At 38.3% G+C, this 22,652-nt stretch overlaps 1 protein-coding gene across 1 annotated transcript in view; it reads left to right on the top strand.

Annotated features, from left to right (window-relative positions):
- Nucleotides 1-22,652, top strand: part of HAO1 (hydroxyacid oxidase 1) — a 93,023-nt gene that overhangs the window by 35,478 nt on the left and 34,893 nt on the right. Inside the window, exons 3-4 of the mRNA XM_007955980.2 lie at nt 10,740-10,995; nt 20,196-20,371. Coding sequence (XP_007954171.2) covers nt 10,740-10,995; nt 20,196-20,371 — 432 coding nt within the window. The remainder of the gene's footprint in view (nt 1-10,739; nt 10,996-20,195; nt 20,372-22,652) is intronic.

The following is a 22,652-nucleotide window of genomic DNA, read 5'->3' on the forward strand; positions in this document are numbered from 1 at the left end:
CCACAGTGGCTGCAATGATGGGCTCAAGCAGAGTAAGGATTGTGAGGATAGCACGTGAGTAGGCAGGGTTTTGTTCTATTGTACATAGGATCGCTATGAGTCGGAGCTGCCTTGGTGACACCTCATAACAACAACATAATGTGATGCAATATAATATCACATGTAAGTAAAATTTTGCTGAAGGTAATTAAAAAACAGTTGCAGCAGTATATTGACAGGGAACTTCCAGAAATTCAAGCTGAATTCAGAAGAGGATGTGGAATGAGAGATATCATTGCTTATGTCATATGGATCTTGGCTGTAAACAAAAAATACCAGAAGGATGTTGACTTGTGTTTTATTGACTATGCAAAGGAGTTCGACTGTGTTGATCATAACAAATTATGGATAACATTTTGAAGAAAGGGAATTGCAGAACACTTAATTGTGCTCATAAGAAACCAGTACACAGACCAAGAGGCTGTCATTTGAACAAAACAAGGAGATGCTACATGATTTAAAATCAAGAAAAGTGTGTGTTAGGGTTATATCTTTTCACCATGCTTATTCAATTTCTATCCTACCAAATAATCTGAGAAGCTGGACTGTATGAAGAAGAACATGGTGTCAGGATTATAGAAAGACTCATTAATAACTGCAATATGCAGATGACACAGCCTGGGTTGCTGAAAATGAAGATGAGTTGAAGGACTTACTGATAAAGATCAAAGACTACAGTCTTCAGTATGGGTTATACTTCAACATAAAGAAAATGAAAATCCTCACAACTAGACTAATAATATCACAATAAATAGAGAAAATATTGATGTTGTCAGAGATTTCATTTTACTTGGATCCATAATCAACAGCCATGGAAGCAGCAGTCAAGAAATCAGATGCAAGTCTGATGCAAGCAGTCAAGAAATCTTAGGCAATGGTATTGCAAATCTGCTGTAAAGGATGTCTTTAAATTGTTAAGAAGCAAAGATGTCACTTTGAAGACTAAGGTGTGCCTAACACAAGCCATGGTATTTTCAGTCACCTCAAATGCATGTGAGAGCTGGACAATGAATAAGGTAGATTGAAGAAAAGTTGATGCCTTTGAATTGTAGTGTTAGCAAAGAATACTGAAAATACCATGGACTTCCAGAAGAAAGAAAAAATTTGTCCTAGAAGAAGTGCAGCTGGAGTGCTCCTTGGAAGTAAGAATAGCCAGACTTCATCTCACCCACTTTAGTTATGGTGTCAGAAGGGGCCGTTACTTGGAGGAGGATATCTTGCTTGGTAAAGGCTCAATGAAAAAGGGGAAGGCCCTCAACAAGATGGGTTGACACAGTGGCCACAAGGATTGGTTCAAATATAGCAAAAATTGTAAGGATGGAACAAAACCAAGCAGTGTTTTGTTTTTGTCTTACATGGGCAGTTGCTATGAGTTGTAGCTGACCCCATAGCACTAACAACAAAAAAGTTCTAGTACAACAAAAATACAACAGGTAAATGGCTTTAACAAACAGAAATTTATTTTCTCAAAGAGGGTGCTGGTTCTAGGTGAAGTCTTTCTCTCTCTGTTGGCTCTGGAGGAAGGCTTCTTTTCCTAGGGGATCTTCATATGTCTTGGCATTTCTCCTTTGCTTGTTTAATCTCAAAAGAGATTAATTCAATAGACTAATCCTAATCCTGCTTCATTAACATAACAAAGACAACCCATTCCCAACTAGGATTATAACCACAGGCAAAGAGGATAGAATTTACAATACACTATGTTTTGGGGACATACTTCAATCCATAATATTAGGCCATTTATAAAATTTAAAATTTTGTAATTTTTGTCCTTAAAAGAGCAGTATTAGATGGAAGGGTGCATCTTTACCTCTTAGGCAAATGTGTTATTTGAAATATTTAACAACTAGTCGACGGCACATAACAACAACAACAACAACAACAACAAAGTACATAAAAGAGTTTTGACCATTTAGAAGAAATGCTGGCCATTGGTGCTCTGAGAAGGTTCTGGATGCTGCCAGAATTGTTGTTGTTGTTAGGTGCTATTGAGTTGGTTCCAATTCATGGTCACCCTATGTACAACTGAACGATATCATGACAACATGACCAAAGTACATGAGACAAAGTCTGGCCATGTTACCTTCTAAGGAGCATTCTGGCTCACTTATTCCAGGATAGATTTGTTCATTCTTCTGCTACTCCATGATATTTTCAGTATTCTCCACCAACATCACAATTCAAATGCATCAAATCTTCCTTATTTATTGTCCAACTTTCACACACCTATGAGACTACTTAAAATACCAAGGCTTGGCTCAGGCTCACTTTAGTCTTCAAAGTGACATTTTCCTCTTCAACACTTTAAGAGGTCTTTTTCAGCAGATTTACCCAGGGCTATATGTCCTCTCTGGGAGCTCTGGTAGTGTAGTGCCTAAGGCACTTGACTGCTAACCAGAAGGCTGGTGGTTCAAATCCACCAGCCACTCCTTGGAAGGAAGGTTAGGCAATCTACTTCCACAGTGATACTGCCTCGGAAACCCAAGTAGGGGTCGCTATGAGTCGGGTCCAACTCGGTGGCACATGACAACAACAACGTATGTTCTCTAATTCCTTGACTGCTGCTTTCATGGGCATAAATTATGAATCCCAGTAAAATGAAATCCTTGACAACTTTGAACTTTTCACCATTTATGGTGATGTTGCTTATTGGTCCACTTGTGAGGATTTTTGTTTTCTTTATGTTGAGGTGTAATCTATACTGAAGACTGTAGTCTTTGATCTTCATCAAAATATTTCAAGTCATCTTCACTTTCAGCTAGCAAGATTGTGTCATCTGCATATCCCAGGTTGTTAATGAGTCTTTCCCCAATTTTGAGGCCATGTTCTTCTTAATAGATTCTAGCTTCTCCTATTATTTGTTCAACGTAAAAACTGAGTAAGTATGGTGAAAGGCTACAACTCTGACACACATCATTCCTGATTTTAAACCATGCATTTTAAACCTTGTTCTGTTCAAATGATAGCTTCTCAGTCTATGCACAGGTTTCTCATGGGTACAGTTAAGTGTTCCGGAATTCCCATTCTTGGAAATGTTATTCATAATTTGTTATGAGCTACACAGTTGAATGCCTTTGCATAGTTAATAAAAGACAGGTCAACATCCTTCTGGTATTTTTGTTTTCAGCCAAGATCCATCTAACATCAGCAATGATTTCCTTCCTTCCACCCGCCAGCCACTTCTCTGAGGGAAGACTGGGCAATCTACTTCTGTAGAGATACTGCCTCAGAAACCCAAGGAGGGATTGCTATGAGTCGAGTTGACTTGACAGCAGTGAGTTTGGTTTTGGTTTTGGTACGCCTTCTTCTGAATCCAGCTTGAATTTCTGACAGTTCCCTGTCCATATACTGATTGAACCATTTTTGAGTTTTCTTTAGCAAAATTTTACTTGCATGTAATATTAATGATATATTTTGATAATTGCACATGCTGTTGGATCACCTTTCTTTGGAATAGGTACAAATATGAATCTCTTCCAGAAAGTTGGCCAGGAAGCTGTGGTCCAAACTTTTTGGCATAAATGAATGAGTGCCTCCAGTGCTGTATCCATTTGTTGAAACATCTCAGTGAGTAGTCTGTCAATTCCTGAAGGCTTGTTTTCACCATTTTCTCCCGTACAGTTTGCACTTCTTCCTTCAATACCATTAGTTCTTGAACATATGTTACTTCCCGAAATGGCTGAATGTCAACCAATTTTTTTTTGATACAGTGACTCTATGTATTCCTTCCATCTTTTTATGATGCTTCCTTTACAATTCAATATCTTATTCATAGAATCCTTCAAAATTACAATTCAAGGCTTGATTTTTTTCTTCAGTTTTTTTATCTTGAGAAATGCCAAGCATGTACTTCCCTTTCGGTTTTATAATTACAATTGTTTTCCTACTTCATTCTAATAATACTTGGTCTTCTTGAGACATCCTTTGAAATCTTCTGTTCAGCTTTTCTATTTCATCATATCTTCTAATTTGCTGTAGCTACTCTCCTTCTGAGCGCAAGTTTCAGAGTCTCATCTGACATCCATTTTGGTCTTTTCTTCCTTTCCTGTCCCTCCCCCTTTTTAAAAATTTTTATTGTGATTTGGGTGAAAGTTTACAGAGCAACTTCATTTTCCAGACAGCAGTTCATATACATTTTGTCTCATGACATTGACTGAAATTTCCTACAATGTAACAACTCTCTTCCCACTTCTCTCCCCATAGTTACCTCTTCCCTGTGTTCTTCCCTCCCATGCACTCCTGCCCCCTGAGCTGTCTCCTTGTGTATACCCTATCTTTCTCTTCATCCATGATTGATCTCTCCAAGGAGTGTATCTACCTGATGTAAATGCTCAGTCCATATGCCTGTCTATTATTTGGCTGGAAGCCATAGGAGTGAGTTCAATTCCTGACCTAAAAGGCAGCTAGGAACCATACTCTCAGGGGATTCACCAGGCTCTATCTGACTAGCAAACCTAGTCTTTTTTTGAAAAAATTATTTTATGATTTTGAATTTTGTTCCACATTGTTTTCTCACTCTATCCAGCATCTCCTATACAGATCTCCCTCTGAGTGGTTGACTGTGGTAGGTGGGCAGCATCTATTTCTTCTGGTTTCATGGTCATATAGGCTGAAGATCACATGGTCTATCAGTCCCTTGGTTTAATTGTTTCCATGAGCCTTTGGTTTTTTTCATTCTTCTTTGCTCTGGACAAGGAGAGACCCATCTTTGCATCTGGATGGCTGCTTACAAGCTTTTACGATCTCAGTTGCTCCTCTCCAAAGTAGGATGTGGAACAGTGTTTTTGTGTAGTACATTATGCCAATTGAGCTTGATGTCCCCTGTGACCATGGTCCTGAGCCCACAGGTCCAACTATTTTCTCCATCTGGATAGCTGGTTGTGGCAAGAACTCACCACAACCTTGTTCCTTGTCATTTCTACAGCACATACAAATATGCTTGTAGAAACATCATCTGCCAACCCTACACACGGTCATGGGCACACTTTCCTCTTCCTAGACAAACCTGATCATTCAGCCTGTCCACCCATCTATCCACCTATAGTCAATGTTTACCATGACTGACAATGCAGCACTGCATGTGCAAAAGTGTTCATCTTTGTTGTCTCTATCTCCCATGTACCTCTCTATGTCTTCCTCTTCCTCAATTCCACCGTGTCGATCACTCACATTTGGTATATTGCCTTTCCTTTCACTCAAATCAATACTTGTCTTTATCTATCTAACAGTGTTCCCTCCCCTCCTCTCCCATCCCAGGTAGGAAAAAAGAAAGTTTCATTTTATGTTTAAAGCTTTCCTTGACTTTTACAATAGAAGACTAATATAATATTTGTCCTTCTGCAATTGACTTATTTCACTCAGCATAATGTCCTCCAAGTTCACCCATGTTATGTGGTGTTTTGCAGATTCTGTGTTAATCTTTAGGGTTTCATATAGGGTTTCATCTTATTGTGTGTATGTATCATTGTTTGGTTATCCATTCTTCTGTTGATGGGCACCTAGGTTGTTTCCATCTTTTGGCTATTGTAAATAGTGCTGCAATGAACATGGGTGTGAATATACCTGTTCTTATCCTGGTTCTCACTTCTTTAGGATATATACCTAGAAATGGGATTGGTGGGTCAAATGGTATTTCTAATTCCAACTTTTTAAGGAATTGTCATACTGCTTTCCACAATGGTTGTATCATTTCACAGTCCCACCAGCAGTGTATGAGAGTCCCAATTTCTCCACATCCCCGTCAGCATTTGTTATCTTCTGTCTTGTTGAACTTTGCTATTCGTGCTGGGGCCAGATGGAATCTCATTGTTATTTTTATTTGCATCTCTCTAATGGGTAATGATCGTGAGCCTTTCTTCATGTTTTTGTTGGCCGCCTGAATATCCTCCTTGGTGAAGTGTCTATTCATGTCTTCTGCCCATTTTTTAAATTGGATTGTTTGTCTTTTTGTTGTTGAGGTGTTGGAGTTTTCTGTGAATTTTAGAGATAAGTCTCTTGTCAGATATGTCATTGCTAATATTTTTTTTTTTTCCCATTCTGTAGGTTCTCTTTTGGAGAAGTCTTTGGAAGCACATAAAAAATTAATTTTTAGAATGCCCCATTCATCTGGTTTATCTTCTGCTGTTTGTGCATTTTGGCTTATACTTGATAGTCTTATTTATACCATATATAAACCAAACTCACTGCCATCGAGTTGACCTCTCCTTGGGTTTCTGAGGTGGTATCACTACGGAAGTAGATTGCCCAACCTTCCTTCCAAGGAGTGACTGGTGAGTTTGAACTGCCAGCCTTCTGGTTAGCAGTCAAGTGCCTTAGGCACTATACTACCTGAGCTTCTATGCCATATATAGCAGCTCCTAAATTTGCCCCTATTTTTTTCCTTGAGGAACTTTATAAGTTTTAGGTTTCACTTTTAAGTCTTTGATCCATCTGGAGTTAGTTTTTGTGTATGGTGTGAGGTACAGATCTTATTCCATTTTTCTGCAAATAGATATCCAGTTTTGCCAGCACCATTTGTGAAAAAGACAGTATCTTCCTCATTTAATGGATTTCAGTCCTTTGTCAAGGGTCAACCTGACCGCAGGTTGAGGGATCTATTTCTGGGTTCTCAATTGTATTCCACTGGTGTATGTGTCTGTCATTGGACCAATACCAGGCAGTTTTGACTTCTGTGGATCTATAGTAGGTTTTGAGATCTAGAAGTGTGAGACCTCCTACTTTGTTGTTCTTCTTCAATAGTGCTTTGCTTATCTGAGGTCTTTTTCCTTTCTATACAAAATTAGTGATTCTTTTTTTCATATCCTTAAGGAATGTTGATGGGACCTGGATTGGACTTATTCCTTTCCTGTCTTTTTAATGACTTTTTGCTTCCTTCATGTATGATGTTCTTAATGTCATCCTACAACTCTTCTATTCTTTGGTCACTGGAGTTCAATGCATCAAAGATGTTCTTCAGATGGTCTTCAGATTCAGGTGGGATAAAATCAAGCTCATATTTTGGCTCTTATGGACTTGTTTTAATTTTCTTCAGCTTCCAACTTGAACTACCTGCACTGCCAGGGTTTAATCTTTCAATTCCTGGATTATGAAATGGTCCAGAGGAGATTAAGGCACATTAAGGCACATTGTGACCTTGAAGGGACTCAAGAGGGATATTTACTTGAGAGCAGTGGTTATTCTCCAATTGGAATGGAAGCATTTTGATAGTGTAACAAGCATAATGGTCATAACTGCTATACAATAACTAGATCTCAGATCTGTCTTTAATTAAACAGGCAAAATGTGATTGTCTCTCTATCTGGTCCTGGAAAATTTCCAGGCTCCCTTAGCTCATTGTAATACAAAACTACATTGAAAAAAAATTATTATAACTCATCAGTATTTGCCTTTATCACATAAAATAATCAGAAATGAATAGGGATCATAGTGAGGGAAAGAATATGTCCTAGGGAGTATGGAGTTTTGTTCCTAGGTTTTTCTACTGATAGTATGTCAACAAAGATGCCAACATTCTCCCAATGGCCAGAAGACTCTCTTAAGGAGATTTATTAGACAAATATTTATCAAGTTTGCCTATGATTGCAAACCATGGTAGTTTAGAATTGAGGAGGTAGGCAATTAAAAATTTCAGCACCATATGATTTAATAACTGGAAAATAAACATAGAGCACCAATAGTATCAGGAGTCATTTGTACCAGAGGAGATAGACTCAGGAGTCAGATTGCATTGGTTGATCTTGCGTCTTTCTGGATATGCATACCCAAATAATTTGGGTAAAATGTTTTGAGGGCTGAGACCTACTGCAAGTTTGATAGCTTAGCTGACATATTATTTGTGCATCATTTGGTGGCATTGAAATATCTTTGTGAAATTATTGTAAATATTTCTTATGATGTCAAGAAAATCTTTTTGATAATTTTGAGTCCCTATTAACAGAGTCACTTTGAGCCTATGTGAAGCCTTTGTGTAAACTACAAAAAAGGTACTGTGTCATCTGAGTGGTCCTTTTAGCTGGACCCCTCTGTGTGAGCGTACTTTGGACCTATAGTTTTGGCAGTCCTTATGCACTGGTCTCCAAGTTTCCATGCCTTCCCAGAGCTGTTGGCATGATAATTTCCCTAAGAAATGTGGCAAATCTGCTCCCTTGGAGGGGTATACTTATTGCTACTTGGTACCAAGAGAGTATTTTGGGCACCTGGAAGTTGGAGAAAGATCATGCCCTGGGGGAGAGATCAGGCATGCTAGGTTTCGGTCCTACTTTGCTGTCTATCTTCGCATGACTTTGGGTCACATCCTATTCAAAAAAAAAAGTCTTGTAGTAAATGATAGAGGATTCTGACCCAAACAATCATTGTCCTCAATATTCCTTCCAAACAGCAGAAGATGACCTAGAGCTATTTTCCATATTTCCAAATCCTGACAAAAATCAGAAACTGGTCCAGACATGCATATGTGCTATTACTTAATAAAATACAGGGTTTTTTTTGACAATATTTTGTAAATCATCAATCCCTATGAAAGATATTCTCAAAGGAACACTTGGAGGGAACAGATTTAGTGACTCATAGACAAGATGACTTCCAAATCATTATCTGGCCTGTGACCTGGAGAACATGAATGAAACATGAAAAAAGTTAGGAAAAGTAACATTTATCAGAAACAGAATCTACCTTATCATCATTTAAATTTAGAGTTTTACTATCAAATGATAATAATAATAATAATAATAATAAAACAGCTGCTGTCCAGTTGATTCTATTTAAATGTCAAACTGTGAGCCCAGGAATGGTAGCATCAGTATCATCTCGGAGCAGGTTTGTTGTTAGTTGCCATCAAATCAGTTTTGACTCACAGCAACCCTACATATAACAGAACAAAACATTGCTGGGTCCTATGCTATCCTCACAACTGTTGTAATGCTTGAACCCATTGTTGCAGCTACTGTGTCAATTCATCTCATTGAGGGTCTTTCCCCTTTTCCCTGACCATCTGCTTTCCAAGTGTGATATTCTTCTCCAGGGACTGATCCCTCTTGATGACATGACCAAAGTACAAAAGATGAAGTCTGGCCATTCCACCTTCTAAGGGGCCTTCTGGCTGTACTTCATCCAAGACAGATATGTTCATTCTTCTGGCAAGAATATTGAATATTCAATATTCTTCACCAATACCGTAATTCAAATAAATCAATTCTGTGGTCTTCCTTGTTCATTGTTCAGCCTTCATATGCATATGAGGCTTTTGAAAGGACAATAGCTTGGGTCAGGTGAATATTAGCTTCAAAGTGATATCTTTGCTCTTGAAACACTTTGAAGAGATCTTTTGCAGCAGATTTGTGTAATGTAGTATGTCATTTGATTTCTTGACTGCTGCTTGAATGGGCATTGATTGTGGGCCCAAGTAAAATGAATTCTTGGACCTCACCTTAGACCTAGTGATTCAGAAGCTTTGGAGGTAGGACCTAGCCACTGTACTCTATAACAAGCCCTCCAGGAGTTTGGCTTTTTCCACAGTTTTAGAAGCATGAAAGCTTATGACCTCTCAAAGCATTTTTATAAAAAGTGTCTCATTTCATTCTGACCATTGCCCTATGAGTATCACAGGGCAACTACTTTTTCCCCTTTTAGACATATTCAGATACTTAGATAGATTGAATGGTCTGGGGTTGTATTGTCAGTTTCATATTTTTATTATTTATCTGTTGGCATATTCTGGATATGCCATACAGATATATCCTTTTTTCCTCCACTAAACCTGACTCCAAATTTACTACCTATTTTTGGCAGAACACCTGTAAGATGTGTTCTTTCAAGTCCTCTAAGACAATTGGCTGGATGACTCCATCTAATGTTTCATTTATTTGCTTGTTCCTATCATCTTGCCCAAAAAATTATGAAGTAACTACTATCTACTTGGGATACCTAGAATATAACTTTTGTAAAATTTAAAAGATAGCATAGGTAATATAATATTAGTCATTAAGAATACTTTAAAAGATAAAATTAAAAACAATTAAAGGACGAGAAAAAATTTAAAATACCCACAATGCCCCTAGCCATTACTAACATTTAGTTTATGTTCATATATAAATAATTTAAACCAAACTCACTACCATCAAGTCCAATCCGACTCATAGCAACCCATCCTTGGGTTTCTAAGGCAGTGTCACTACGAAAGTAGATTGCCTAATCTTCCTTCCTAGGAGTGGACAGCCAGCCTTCTGGTTAGCAGCCAAATGCCTGAGGCACTATGCCACGAGAGTGCACATATAAATAATTACATTTCTACAAATGTGGAATCAAGCTAGACATGTCTTTTTGTAGACTTCTTGTTTTTCCTTAATATACCTTGAATATTGTTCTGTGTCCAAATATACATTTTGATTATATTAGCTTTAATGAATGCGTAAATTTCATTTTAATATATGAGCTGTGGTTTAATCAATTCCCTAAGCCTGGAATTAAGGTTTCGGTTTTTTTCACTCTTACATATTTAATAATAATTGTGTATTTGAATGATTTTTTTATTTTCAGAATCAATTCAGAGCCTAGAGAGGAATAAATATTTTTAATTTTTGTAAGATTTGACTTCATATTGCCAGATTAGTCCTGTAAAACATCTTTACCCCTGAAATGAAATATATGAATATTTGGGGAAGAGGGATGCCAGACTTACCTTGATGTTGTCCCTTCTTCCTCAGCCTGCAGGTCACTGGGAACTGGCATGATGCTGAGCTCCTGGGCTACCTCCTCAATTGAAGAAGTGGCAGAGGCTGGTCCCAATACACTTCGCTGGCTGCAACTCTACATCTACAAAGACCGTGAAGTCACTAAGCAACTAGTGCGCCGGGCTGAGCGGATGGGCTACAAGGCCATATTTGTGACAGTGGACACACCTTACCTGGGCAACCGCTTTGATGACGTGCGTAACAGGTTCAAACTGCCGCCTCAACTCAGGTACCTATGCATCTTTGATCACTGGGGCCCCTGAATTAGTTTTCTGTCTATTTGGTCTTTGAATGAGCCAATTCAAAAGGTTTTCTCCAGTTTTCATGTAGGCACTCTGGGGGAATTATATTTTCATAGAAGTGTTTATAGCAAAGTATGATTAAAAGAGATTTTGTTTAGGAATGATGGGATATGGGTTCTAAAGATAGATTTATTGCTAAATAATCACATAATCTCCAGCAAGTCATACTATTTTATGAGTGTCAGCTACCTCACCTGTAAAACATGGACAGGAATTACCCATCTACTTGGAGAAGTCAAATAAATTTATGTCCTCAGAGTGCATTAAGTCCTTTAGAAAATATGAATTGCTGTATAGATGGAAGATACTTAACTTAGCCAAAGTAATAGTTTATTTTATTGTGATCCTGGCATACCATTTCTTTGTATGTTGAAATCAAAGAGTCATCTTTTAATTTTATTTTTAACTGTATTTGTAATAACTGGAGCTGGGTTGGTTGTAGAAAGATTAAAAAGGAAAAAAAGAGACTAAGAAAGCCTGTCCCTTCTCATTTTCAGCAACATTACTCCTTTATTGTGGTTCATCTAGATCAAGATTCATTCATTCATTCATTTATCTACTCACTTATCTTAATGAAAATAATCTATCAAATCATCTAAAACTGGATTATAATGATTGTCAGGACATTCAATTTATTTACTAGCAGAGAATTTTCATCCCTTTCCCTGTAATATTTCAGGCTTAGAATTATCTGTAGGCAAAGCTATAAACTCAGCAGAGTTTATTAAGAAAGATCTCAACTCTCCTAAGTTGTAGACCTCATTTCCTCACCTTTTTTTCCTTCCCCTGGTTCCAGCCAAAATCTACTGTTAGATTGTTCGTGCCCATGTATGACTGATATGGGACTTACAAAGATCAAAATCTTAGTTTAAATGGAGGACATTTTGATGATGGAATCCCAGAGCATCTATGAGAAGATGAGAGAGAATGAGGGATGGCTTACTTGAACCCTAGACCTCATTTCACAGAGGCCATTGCTTATTCAACCTATAAGTGTAATCCTCCTACAATACTCAAAATCTAAATAGCTCAAAATCCAATCTGCACTCCAGAAATTCCATATGTATTAGAATCAGAGTGAGGCATATCTCAGGCACCACATACGATCATATACAGACATGACTAAGTGTCACGTTTGACAATATAGCTTTACTGTATATACCTGCATGAGTATAAAACTTGTCATGTGTAAACTCTTGCTATTGACCAAGGTATAAATTAGTTGTGTGGTGTTATCCCTATGATACTTTCAGTACCAATGCCAGAAAATAATTGGATTCTCCCTGCCAGACCTGTCAAAAAACCTGCCCTGTTTATCCGATACACAAGGTCACCTAAGCACCCTGTCCATATGAGAAAACAAAAACAAAAATCTCTGACGTATTTCCACATTTAGCCAAATTCTTAAGGGAACAGATGACTTCAAATTTCCCTAATATAAAGTCTGCAGTCACATTATTTCCCTATTTTGATTGTGCTATTTTTTCTAAAATAATGAATTTCCCATTATCCAGGCTTCTGATAGAAAACATTACTCATTATTTCCCCTTGGCCATTTGAAAAGGAAACTGCTATTCCTTTCCCTTCTTTTTTTCCTTCTCCAATTACTACTACTACTACTACTACTACTACTACTACTACTACTAAATGATACACATTTTTTTTTCTTTTAGTTTCAGAAACACTTTCTTGTTCTAGATAAGAAAACATGTTTCACAGAGTTATCTATCCAGATGATGAAAATGACATAGTTGCTAATTCTGGCTGGTGACTCTTGCTGCTTCAGTGCTGGGGCCACTCTGTGAGGAGCGGGAAGGTAGATTTGCTTTTCCTTTTTTACTTTGCTCCTGGGCCCTTGCCCAGCTGACGTGAAGGGCCAGGAGACAAAGGCCTCTTTCAGCTGCTGGTGTGCACAGGAGTGGCCTCGGCTCTGAAGCTTGTCACATCTCCCATCTGAAGATGATCAAATCATGAGCAAAACATCCAGGTTATGGGGACACAGGAAAAAAAAAAAAACAAACAAAACACCCAGCCCCCCAGAGTGTACACTGGTGTTGTTTGTCCCTAGTAGACTTTAGGGCGGGCCAGTGCCTTCTGGTCGGCTCCACCACAGCCCACATCCAGCTCTCGAAGGCAGAGCTCACTAATGGGAGGCCCAAGCTTCCGCTCAAGGCCACATATATTCAGAAAAAGAATCTGTTACAGCCTGATATGAAATCAGAGTTCTTTCTGCAACTGACCTGACTCAGAGAAGGTGAAGCCTGGCTTTTCAGAAGTGAGGTTTGGCAGACAAGGGAGGCAGGAAATCCAGAAGAGAATGAGTGTATAAAGCAGTGGTTCCTTCCAGCCCTTGCTGCCTCCCTGCCTGGGTGGGAGCAGGGTCCTGATTTTTGGCATCTAAGACCAGCAACACTTCAGGGGTTTGCTATTCTCTGCTTGGTCAATACAGAAAATACACGTACGTGTGTACATTAGAAATGGCATGGCAGTTCTGAAACTTCAGGGAGATTAAGGGGGATTCCCATTTACTCTCATCAGTCAATAGAATGTTTCATGAGGCCTTGGGGCAAGGGCCTTTTTCTTTCCCTGTACCCTATAGAGGTGATTCATTTACCTTGGGTTGAGATCTGGCTCTTCAGGGCAGTGCAGGGGAGTTTCAGGAGAAGACATGTGATTTTCAATCATGGACTGAGATCAAGATAAATCATGACACCTACCCTGTGTACAATTTTCCCAATGACATTTCTTAAGCCCTGAAATGACTTATTAAGATCACAACAGCCAGAGTAGATCACAGTAAACAGTTAGATCAAGATACTTCTCCACTCTAGGCCGCTGTTGGCTTCCCAGATACTCTCACAATGTAAGTAGCCAGCACAGCTTTATACAAGCAGGAGCATTACTTCTCTGAGCACTTCATCCAGCACCTGCCTCACTCAGTCTTCCCAGTCACACTGCTTCCCCGCTGCTCTTTGAAGGCACCAGCATGCTCAAGCCTTAGAACCTTCACATTGGCTGCTCTTCTGCCTGTCAATTCTTTTCCCAGATCAACATGTGATTAATTTCCTCACTTCCTTTAAGTCTTGATATTAGAGATGGAAGTCACATGTCTCTATGTTAGGAAACAAAAGTAGAAATAAGAAATAGATCCCAGGAGAAAGACACAATGTGAATGAAAGGGAGTGAGGAAGAGGGGAGGGAGAAGGAAAGAGAAAAAAGAGAGGGAAAGGGGAGAGAAAAAAAGGAAGAGAAAGAAAGAAAGATATGTGAAGTCAGACATGGTACATGACCTATTAACTTCTAAATATTTTGGTTAGGAAAACATTCATATTAATAACTGTGGTAGGAGGAATAATGACCTCCCACAAATGTCCATGCTCTCATTCCTATTCTTTGTGAGTATGTTACCTTATATAGAAAAAGGAATTTTGCAGATGTTTTTAAATGAAAGATTTTGAGATTGGGAGATTGTCCTGGATAATCGGAGTGAATTTAATGTAACCATAGAGTCCCTATAAGAGGAAGACAGGAGTGTCAGGATCATGTGAGGACAGACAGATCGGAGTGCTGTAGTGTCCTGAGTGAAGGCATGCAGACGGCCTGTAGAAGTTGGAAAAAGCAAGGAAACACACTCTCCTCTAGGGCCTCCAGAGGAAATATAGTCTGTCAAAATCTTGAGTTTAGTCCAGTGAGACCCGTTTCAGGATGCCTGACCTCAAGAAGTTGTAAGGGAATAAATTTGTGTTGTTTTAAGCTAGTAAATTTGGGGACATTTGTTACAGCAGCAATAGGGAACTAATACTAGCTCTACTCTGCTAATTTCCTCCTCAGTGTAGCTTCTCAAAGACCCCAGCCCTTACTACTGTATTTAAAATTGCAAATTGCGCCTCTGCCGGCTCACATGCCTCTTATTCTGCTCTGTGTCCTGCCCCCATATTTTGTATAGCCTTTATCTTCTAACATGCTCCAAATTCACTTATTGATCATGTTTGTTGTTTATCTCCTGTCTCCCTATTAGAATGTCACCCTCATGCTGACAGAAATTACTTTTTAAATTGTGATTTGGGTGAAAATTTTGAGAACAAATTTATTTTCCATTCATACACATTTTGTTTCATGACACTGATTGCAATCCCCATAATACTACCGTTCTTTTTCCACTTCCTTCCTGTGGTTACCTTGTTTGTGTCCTTTCCCACACACTTCTGCCCTCTGAGCTCTATCTCTCTGTGTAAATATCGCTCTTCTGATCTCCTGCTGTTGACTGTTCCACAGAGTGTACCTGGTATAAATGTTCCCCTTATACATCTGTCTATTGTTTGGCTGGAAACCACAAGTGTGTGTTTAATTCCAGGCCCTAAGGGTGACTAGGGCCATAGTCTAGGGGGTTCACTAGTCTCTATCAGACCAGTCAGCTTGGTCTTTTTTTTATGATTTTGAGTTTTGTTCCACATTTTTCTCCCACTCTATTCAGGATCTCCTATTTTTATCCCATTTGGTATGGTTGACAGTGATAGTCAAGCACCATCTAGTTCTCCTAGTCTCAGGGTCATGTAGGCTGAGGTTTGCATGGTCCACTAGTCCCTTGCACTATTTCCATGTGTCTTTGGTTTTCTTCATTATTCTTTGCTCCAGATGAAGAGGGACCAATTGTTGCATCTTAGATGGGCTGCTTGTAAGTTTTTTAAGACCCAAGTTGCTACTCAACAAAGTAGGATGTAGAACAATGTTCTTGTGAAGTATGTTGTGCTGGCAAAGATATTTGACTATTTTATTCACTGTTATGGCCACCAAACCTAAAACACAAGTATGCAATGTTGTTGTTGTTGTTGTTGTTATGTGCTGTCGAGTCAGACCCGACTCATAGCAACCCCTCCTTGGGTTTCCGAGGCAGTATCACTATGGAAGTAGATTGCCCCATCTTCCTTCTGAGGAGTGGCTGGTGGGTTTGAACCACCAGCCGTCTGGTTAGCAGTCAAGTGCCTTAGCCACTACGCTACCAGAGTTCCCACAAGTATGCAATAGGTGATCAATAAGTAATTGTTGAAGCAGGAAATAATTTACAAATATATTATGGTTTATTCAATATAACATGACTAGTAAGAAGCAAAGGAGCTCTGGTAACATAGTGCCTAAGGCACTTGACTGCTAACCAGAAGGCTGGTGTTTCAAATCTACCAGCCACTCCTCAGAAGGAAGATTGGGCAATCTACTTCCATAGTGATACTGCCTCGGAAACCCAAGGAGGGGTCGCTATGAGTCAGGTCTGACTCGATGGCACCAAACAACAACAACAACGAAGTAAGAAGTAAGGAGCCTTGGTGGTACAGTAGTTAAAGCACTTGGCTTTTACCTAGAAGATGGGCAGTTGGAAGTCATTAGCCACTCTGTGGGAGAGAAAGAGGTTGCAGTCTGCTTTCATAAAAAAATGCAGTCTTGGAAACCCTATCTCTAAAGGGCAGTCTTAGTCTGTTCTGTAGGATGGTTATGAGTCAGAATCCACTCGACTGCAATGAGGGTATGGGTTTAGTAAGAAGTAGAACAAGGGTTTATATTCACACCTAAACCTAGGCCCTAACTTTCTGTCTAACTATTGGAATTCACTCTATGGCAGTGGGTTTTCGTTTATTGCAGTCACATTGAGGAAGGAATTATCAGGGCTATGTTATCAATATAATTATTTTACTAACCAAAGAATTAAATGCTGGTAACCTGTGTGCCATAGTCCCTGGGTGGTGCAAAAGTCTATAGTGTTTGATTGCTAACTGGGAGTTTGAAGGTTTAAGGCCACTCAGAGGCACCTTGGAAGAAAAGCTTTGCAATCTACTTCCAAAAAAATCAGCCTTTGAAAATCTTCCATGCATAGTTCTGCTCTGACATACATGGGTCTGTCTGAGGGGCAAACTGCTTACCCCATGTGTCAATTTCTATTGATGTTATGAATCTCTCCCCCCTTTCTCTCAATTTCTCTTTCTTTCATATTATGTTGATATCCTGGAATCTACAAGTTTTTAGTTTGGTTTCACAATATAGAAATGTGTAGCTTTCTCTTTAATGTCACATTTTCAATACTTATGACAAATAATACTTATTCCCAATAATACTCATTATTATCAATGCTACTGTTGTTATTTTGTGATGTTTAACTTTCTTTTACAGTTGTTACTATTTTTATGGTTCTAATTTACTAAAAATGCAGTAATTTCTGTATTAGATTAAAAAGTGTATTTGAGGCCCATTCAAGGGACAATGAGTACTTTACAAAGAAGAAACCCTGTGCTTTGCCTTCAGGTGATTGAACAAATCGGGACTCTGAGAATTAAGTTCTATGTAATCGTGTTACTATTTTGTTGTTGCTCCTTTACGTGTAAGGAAGTCCTTACAAAATGGAATACTTTGGTTATCAGAAGTGCCTTTTAGTGTTTTTTCTGTTCATGTCATAATCCAAATAAAAATGGCATTCATGGAGATTTCTTTCGGAGCCACTGTAAAACACTCCATCGTGGGTCTCTGTCAAGATATCTGAAAACTTTTTCTTGGCTCCTGGCTTTGAACAAAGTTTTAGAGTAACAACAAGGCTTCATTGTGCCCTGAAATTTCTGTAAGGCAACATTCATTCAAGTGTTGATCTGCATTTCACCATCCAAGAATAACAACAGTTATTTATATAATTTTATCCATGTTTCTGTTTTTTCCTATTCATTTCACCCTTTCACCCTGGCCCTGGTGAAACACTGTAGCTTGTTTGGGATGGGGGTGGGGGCGCTGTGCAGAGTATATACACATACAGATATTTTTCTCTTTTTCTGGTCTTGGCATGGAGTAGACAGACTGGGCCTATTTCTTATTAACAATATTATTTAAACATTTGAAATGTACTGGTCACTTAGTATCATTTTGAAGTAATAGAAGGCTCTGTAATAAAGATATGTTTATTGATATAAATGTTAGCTTAATTCAATTCAAGTTTTAGAGTGACCATAGAAGACAAAGTTCTGTCTGTGATAAAACCTAAGTGGTTTGGAAAAAAAAAAAAAATGTGCTCAAGCATTTCAGCTAAAATCACTACCCAAACCTATCAAAACCTGCATGAGTCCCAATAAGCTGAAACTTTCTGTGATTTTAATGACATCTGAGTCCATGAAATTGTTCAGTACCCATTGAGAAAACATTGCCAATGGCTTGAATAGAGTTACGTGAGATATGTCCTTGTGATCATATATGATACTCAAGGTATATGGCCAGCTATTTTAGTTTAACGTTCTTAAATTGTAAAACATATGAAACATAATTTTGTATTCAACTTAGTCCTATGATTGCGTGCCTTTATGCTTCAGGTTCATGTGCACATTTTGATTGTTACGGCTAGAAGGTCTTTGCTATCTTCAGTAGCAAAACCGGTGGATGGGGAGAGAGAGATAGAATTAGGTCAGAGATTGATAATACACCTGTAGTTTTACCCAAAGAAATGATTGGCTAACAGGGTAAGTTATAATGTCTAGAAGAACGAGGTGAATCCAGGTCATTACATTATTAAAATGCACCCCATCAGAGAAATGAAACCACAACAAGAATTGGGGTGGTAGACAGTTAAATCACCTTAGAGGTATCATTGTGTATCCAGATGAACATTCACCAGGTAGAGGTCAGAGGTGTAGGCAGAATAAACATAGCCTCTAGTTTAAGAACTGCCAAGATCTAGTCAGGATATCAGGATATCTGACCAAGAGAAAAGATTTTAGGCACACGATGAGCAAGTAGCACTCTAAGCTTCTTTAAAAAAAAATTATGTTGGGGAAGTCAGCAACTCAGTGGGATTATGTCTTAGTTTGTGTTGCCCTAGAAGCTATTGGTGAACTAGTGATTTAAGCAAAAATAGTTCATTTGGGTAATGAAAAGAATACTAGTAAAGGAGTTGGGAAGTGGGACAAGGGAGGGAAGGCAGCAAACAAAGGGTATGTTAGCAAAACAGCTAAAACTGTTGGTAACTGAATGAAGCGCAATGCTGCTGGAAAAATCCTGCTGGGAAATTCTTGGAGCTCAGCTCAGGTCAAACATACTCCTCAGAACTAGTCTACCCAGGAGGTGAGGAAGTTGGAGTATTTGCAAACCAACATCCCCAATCCTTCCAGTCAGCTCTATGGTTACTAAACATGCTCCAGGAGTATGAAAAAGCCACAGGCAAAGAAATGAAGGTGCAGATTGTTGGAAAACTCATGCCCTGGTTAGAATTGTCTGGAAGTTTGAATCAGCAAATGCAAGGCCTCAGAGAGAACCACTAAATGGAGGAGGGGGAGGCAAGAGTTGACATACCCTCTACTGGGAAAGCCCACTGCCTTTTCCCCCATGCTGAATGACGACACCACCACCATGATAGTAGGACAGGCAAGAGTCGAGAGGGCAGCAGACAGTAGATGTTAACACATGGTAGTGGGGTTCCAAACTCCTCTAACATTTTCAAAAGTGTATGTGAAGTTTTCCTGATGTCAAGTGCAATAGTCAGGATGCACTTGATGAGATATGAGCAAAGACAACAAGATTAGGAGTCCTCTTGGTTCCTAGACTTGGGCTAGTTAGTGCCTGAATGCCAACATGTGGTAGTTTAATACTTGGAAATTGGAAATGTCTCATTCTACAATTCTGTTTTTACTTTTTCTATGTAAAATGGGAATCATAAAGTATCAATCTTACTTCCAACAAGTTAAAGAAAACATTGTGATAATATTGGTATTCAAAGGCCTTTGAAAATTATAAATCACCATGCAAATTTGCATTGCTGACTTAAAATAGCATCAAGTGTTCTGTCTCCATCCATAAACCAGGTTAAAAAGGAAGAGATATTTGAACTTCGCCACATATTTCTCCTTTAAACTGATTTGTTTGTATAATCATAGCCTAAGATGTAAAATAAACTTTAGGGGACCAATTAAGATGACTAGATTGTCACATTTAGCCTAGATTCTTACATCAAAACATGGAAAATATGCACACAACCAACTTATAGATGGTTGAGGAATGAAGAGCCAATTGATTTGGAGAAAGTAACTTTTTCATTGAAAAATTGTTGCAAAGATATGTCTAACTTTTTCATAAAAATTTTCTCATTTTATGTATTTCTTTATTTCAGAATGAAAAATTTTGAGACCAATGATTTAGCATTTTCTCCTAAGGAAAACTTTGGAGACAACAGTGGACTTGCTGCATATGTGGCTAAAGCAATAGACCCATCTATCAGCTGGGAGGACATTAAATGGCTGAGGAGACTGACATCACTGCCAATTGTTGCAAAAGGCATTCTGAGAGGTTTGCTTTTTCTTTACTCAAGTCTGTGCTGATTTTATGATCCTATGTGGATATGGTCATGCTGTTTTTAAAGAAAAATAATTGAGGAAAAATTAACAAGGAAATAGAGAGATTCAATCTGTTGACATACTGTCACTCACTCACTCACTCACTCCCTTCTTCCCTCCTTCCCTCCCTCCCTCCCTCACTCTCTCACTCTCTCACTCACTAAAGTCTGCCCTTTGAGATACCATTTCAGCTCTCTGGTCCTCCCCTTCCCTAGCTGTCAAATGATGGATTTGGGTGGTGATCTTCAAGGTCCCCTCTAGCTTCCATACTCTTAATAAATATATGGAAGTTCGGAATAAACAAAAAGAAGGAAAAATATTCTCTCTCAAGTCTCCTTTTCAATGGTAATGAGTAAATATTTCCTCCTTCTTAAGCAATATTCTTCAAGAAAGATTCTCATGAAATAGGGAGTTATTTTTGTCAAGTTATTGGTATGCCATTGCCTTATGACAGAACTGTCACTGAATCAGGGAGTTTGATAGAATTTCATGAATTCAGTGCTTTGGGATGAAAACTTAAACAGTTGCTCTCAAAGAGACATTAACTTAATAATATTACAACTATACTAATTTTAAGAGCCCTCTCTCTTTTTCTCCTAACACCTGCAGCTTGCTCCCTTGTGAACCAGTGGCTAGCACTAATTTTTGAGTGCTGTGGCTTTTTTTGTAGAGAATAGTTAACTAGGACATTATAATCCTCATTTCAGGCCTTGGGTACTGATAACCTTGACTGCTTTTCTAGCATCTATATATATTCAAATTGCACAGAGAGGAACCACTGACTATAATAATTTTGGAGAGTAAAGGTATTCATGTACAAAAATGTTTTCTTGTCTTTGAGTATATATATAGTGAAATGTTTGAGTAAGTGGCCCTGGGATGAGAGATCCTATTAACTTATATCTGTACCAAGGACTGAAAAATCAATTTTTTTTGAATATGTGTGAAACACATGGCCTCTATTTATAGAGCACTAGGCATGTCACCTACTTTAACAATTTAATCTTTATGGATGTAGAATTCAAGCTCATAAAAGTTCAACTAATAGACCCAATGATATGTCACTTTTAAGTAGTGGAGTTGTGTTTGAATCCATATCTGTGTTTTAAAAAACATATTGTTAAACTGTTTCCTGTTGCTCATTGTTGTAGTTCAACATTTCTGTGGATTATACTGTACTTCAATAAGTATATACTGGTACTAAAAACACTTTTAAACAATACTTTAACTTACTTTACTTTAATCCATATTATCATTAATGAGTGTTAGTGTTAACGTCCTGTAGTCATAATCAAGTATAGGTACTAAAGAACATGAGCCTGAGTAAGGTCCCATTCTTTTATTCACTCAGTCAATCACCCATTCTATAAATCTTCATCATGCTTACTGCATGTTAATTTTTTTTAAAAAAATTAATTTCAGGTTCCTAACTGAAAGGAGAGTCTATTCTTATAGGAGATCCATATGTAAACAAACGTTTTTGATTTAATAAGAATTAAAGTTGCTGAGATAGGAATCTATGCTGTATGTGGTAGGGGGTTTAAATAGAGTGTAGACATTCCTAATAGGGAATTGGGAAAAAGTTTACTTCAAAATGAAAAATGATGCTTGAGCTGTGCCTTGATATAGGGTCAATAGACTTTATTTCAGACTGAAATACTGACAACATAAAGCAGCCAACATAAAAGTGACAATTACTAAAATATGTAAGCTATTTTGGAGAATCTAGACTTTAACCTAAGGTGGTCGAGCATCAATAAATATCTTGATAAGGAAGCAACTTCATAAGATTAGAACTTCAGGAAAAAAAAGTTATGCTTTTTAAAATGGACCTAATGGATGGAGGTGGCAAAATTTTGGTCAGAACAGACAGTTAGGTAGCTGCTACTGTTACCCAGGCAAGATATGATTCTGGGCTGACCTAGAGTAATGGCAGTGGGGGAAATAAGAGGAGTAAGTGAATTAGAAAGTTTTACAATTTCCAGTATCTAATCATACTTATTACAGAAGTGGCCCAAGGCACCTGGTTTCTCAACACCAATGAAGAATAAAATTTTAGTCTAAGTTGTAGACTGAATTGTATCCCCCAATAATATGTGTTGGAATCCAAACCACCAAACCTATGGATGTAATCCTGTTTGGAAATAGGGTTTTCTGCATTATGTTAATTAGAGGAGCTCTGGTAGCATAGTGGCTAAGAAACTTGCCTGCTAACCAGACGGCTGGCGGTTCAA

This window comes from Orycteropus afer, unplaced genomic scaffold (assembly GCF_000298275.1).
Source record: "Orycteropus afer afer isolate SDZICR_OR568_19922 unplaced genomic scaffold, OryAfe1.0 scaffold00567, whole genome shotgun sequence".
Taxonomy (NCBI): domain Eukaryota; kingdom Metazoa; phylum Chordata; class Mammalia; order Tubulidentata; family Orycteropodidae; genus Orycteropus; species Orycteropus afer.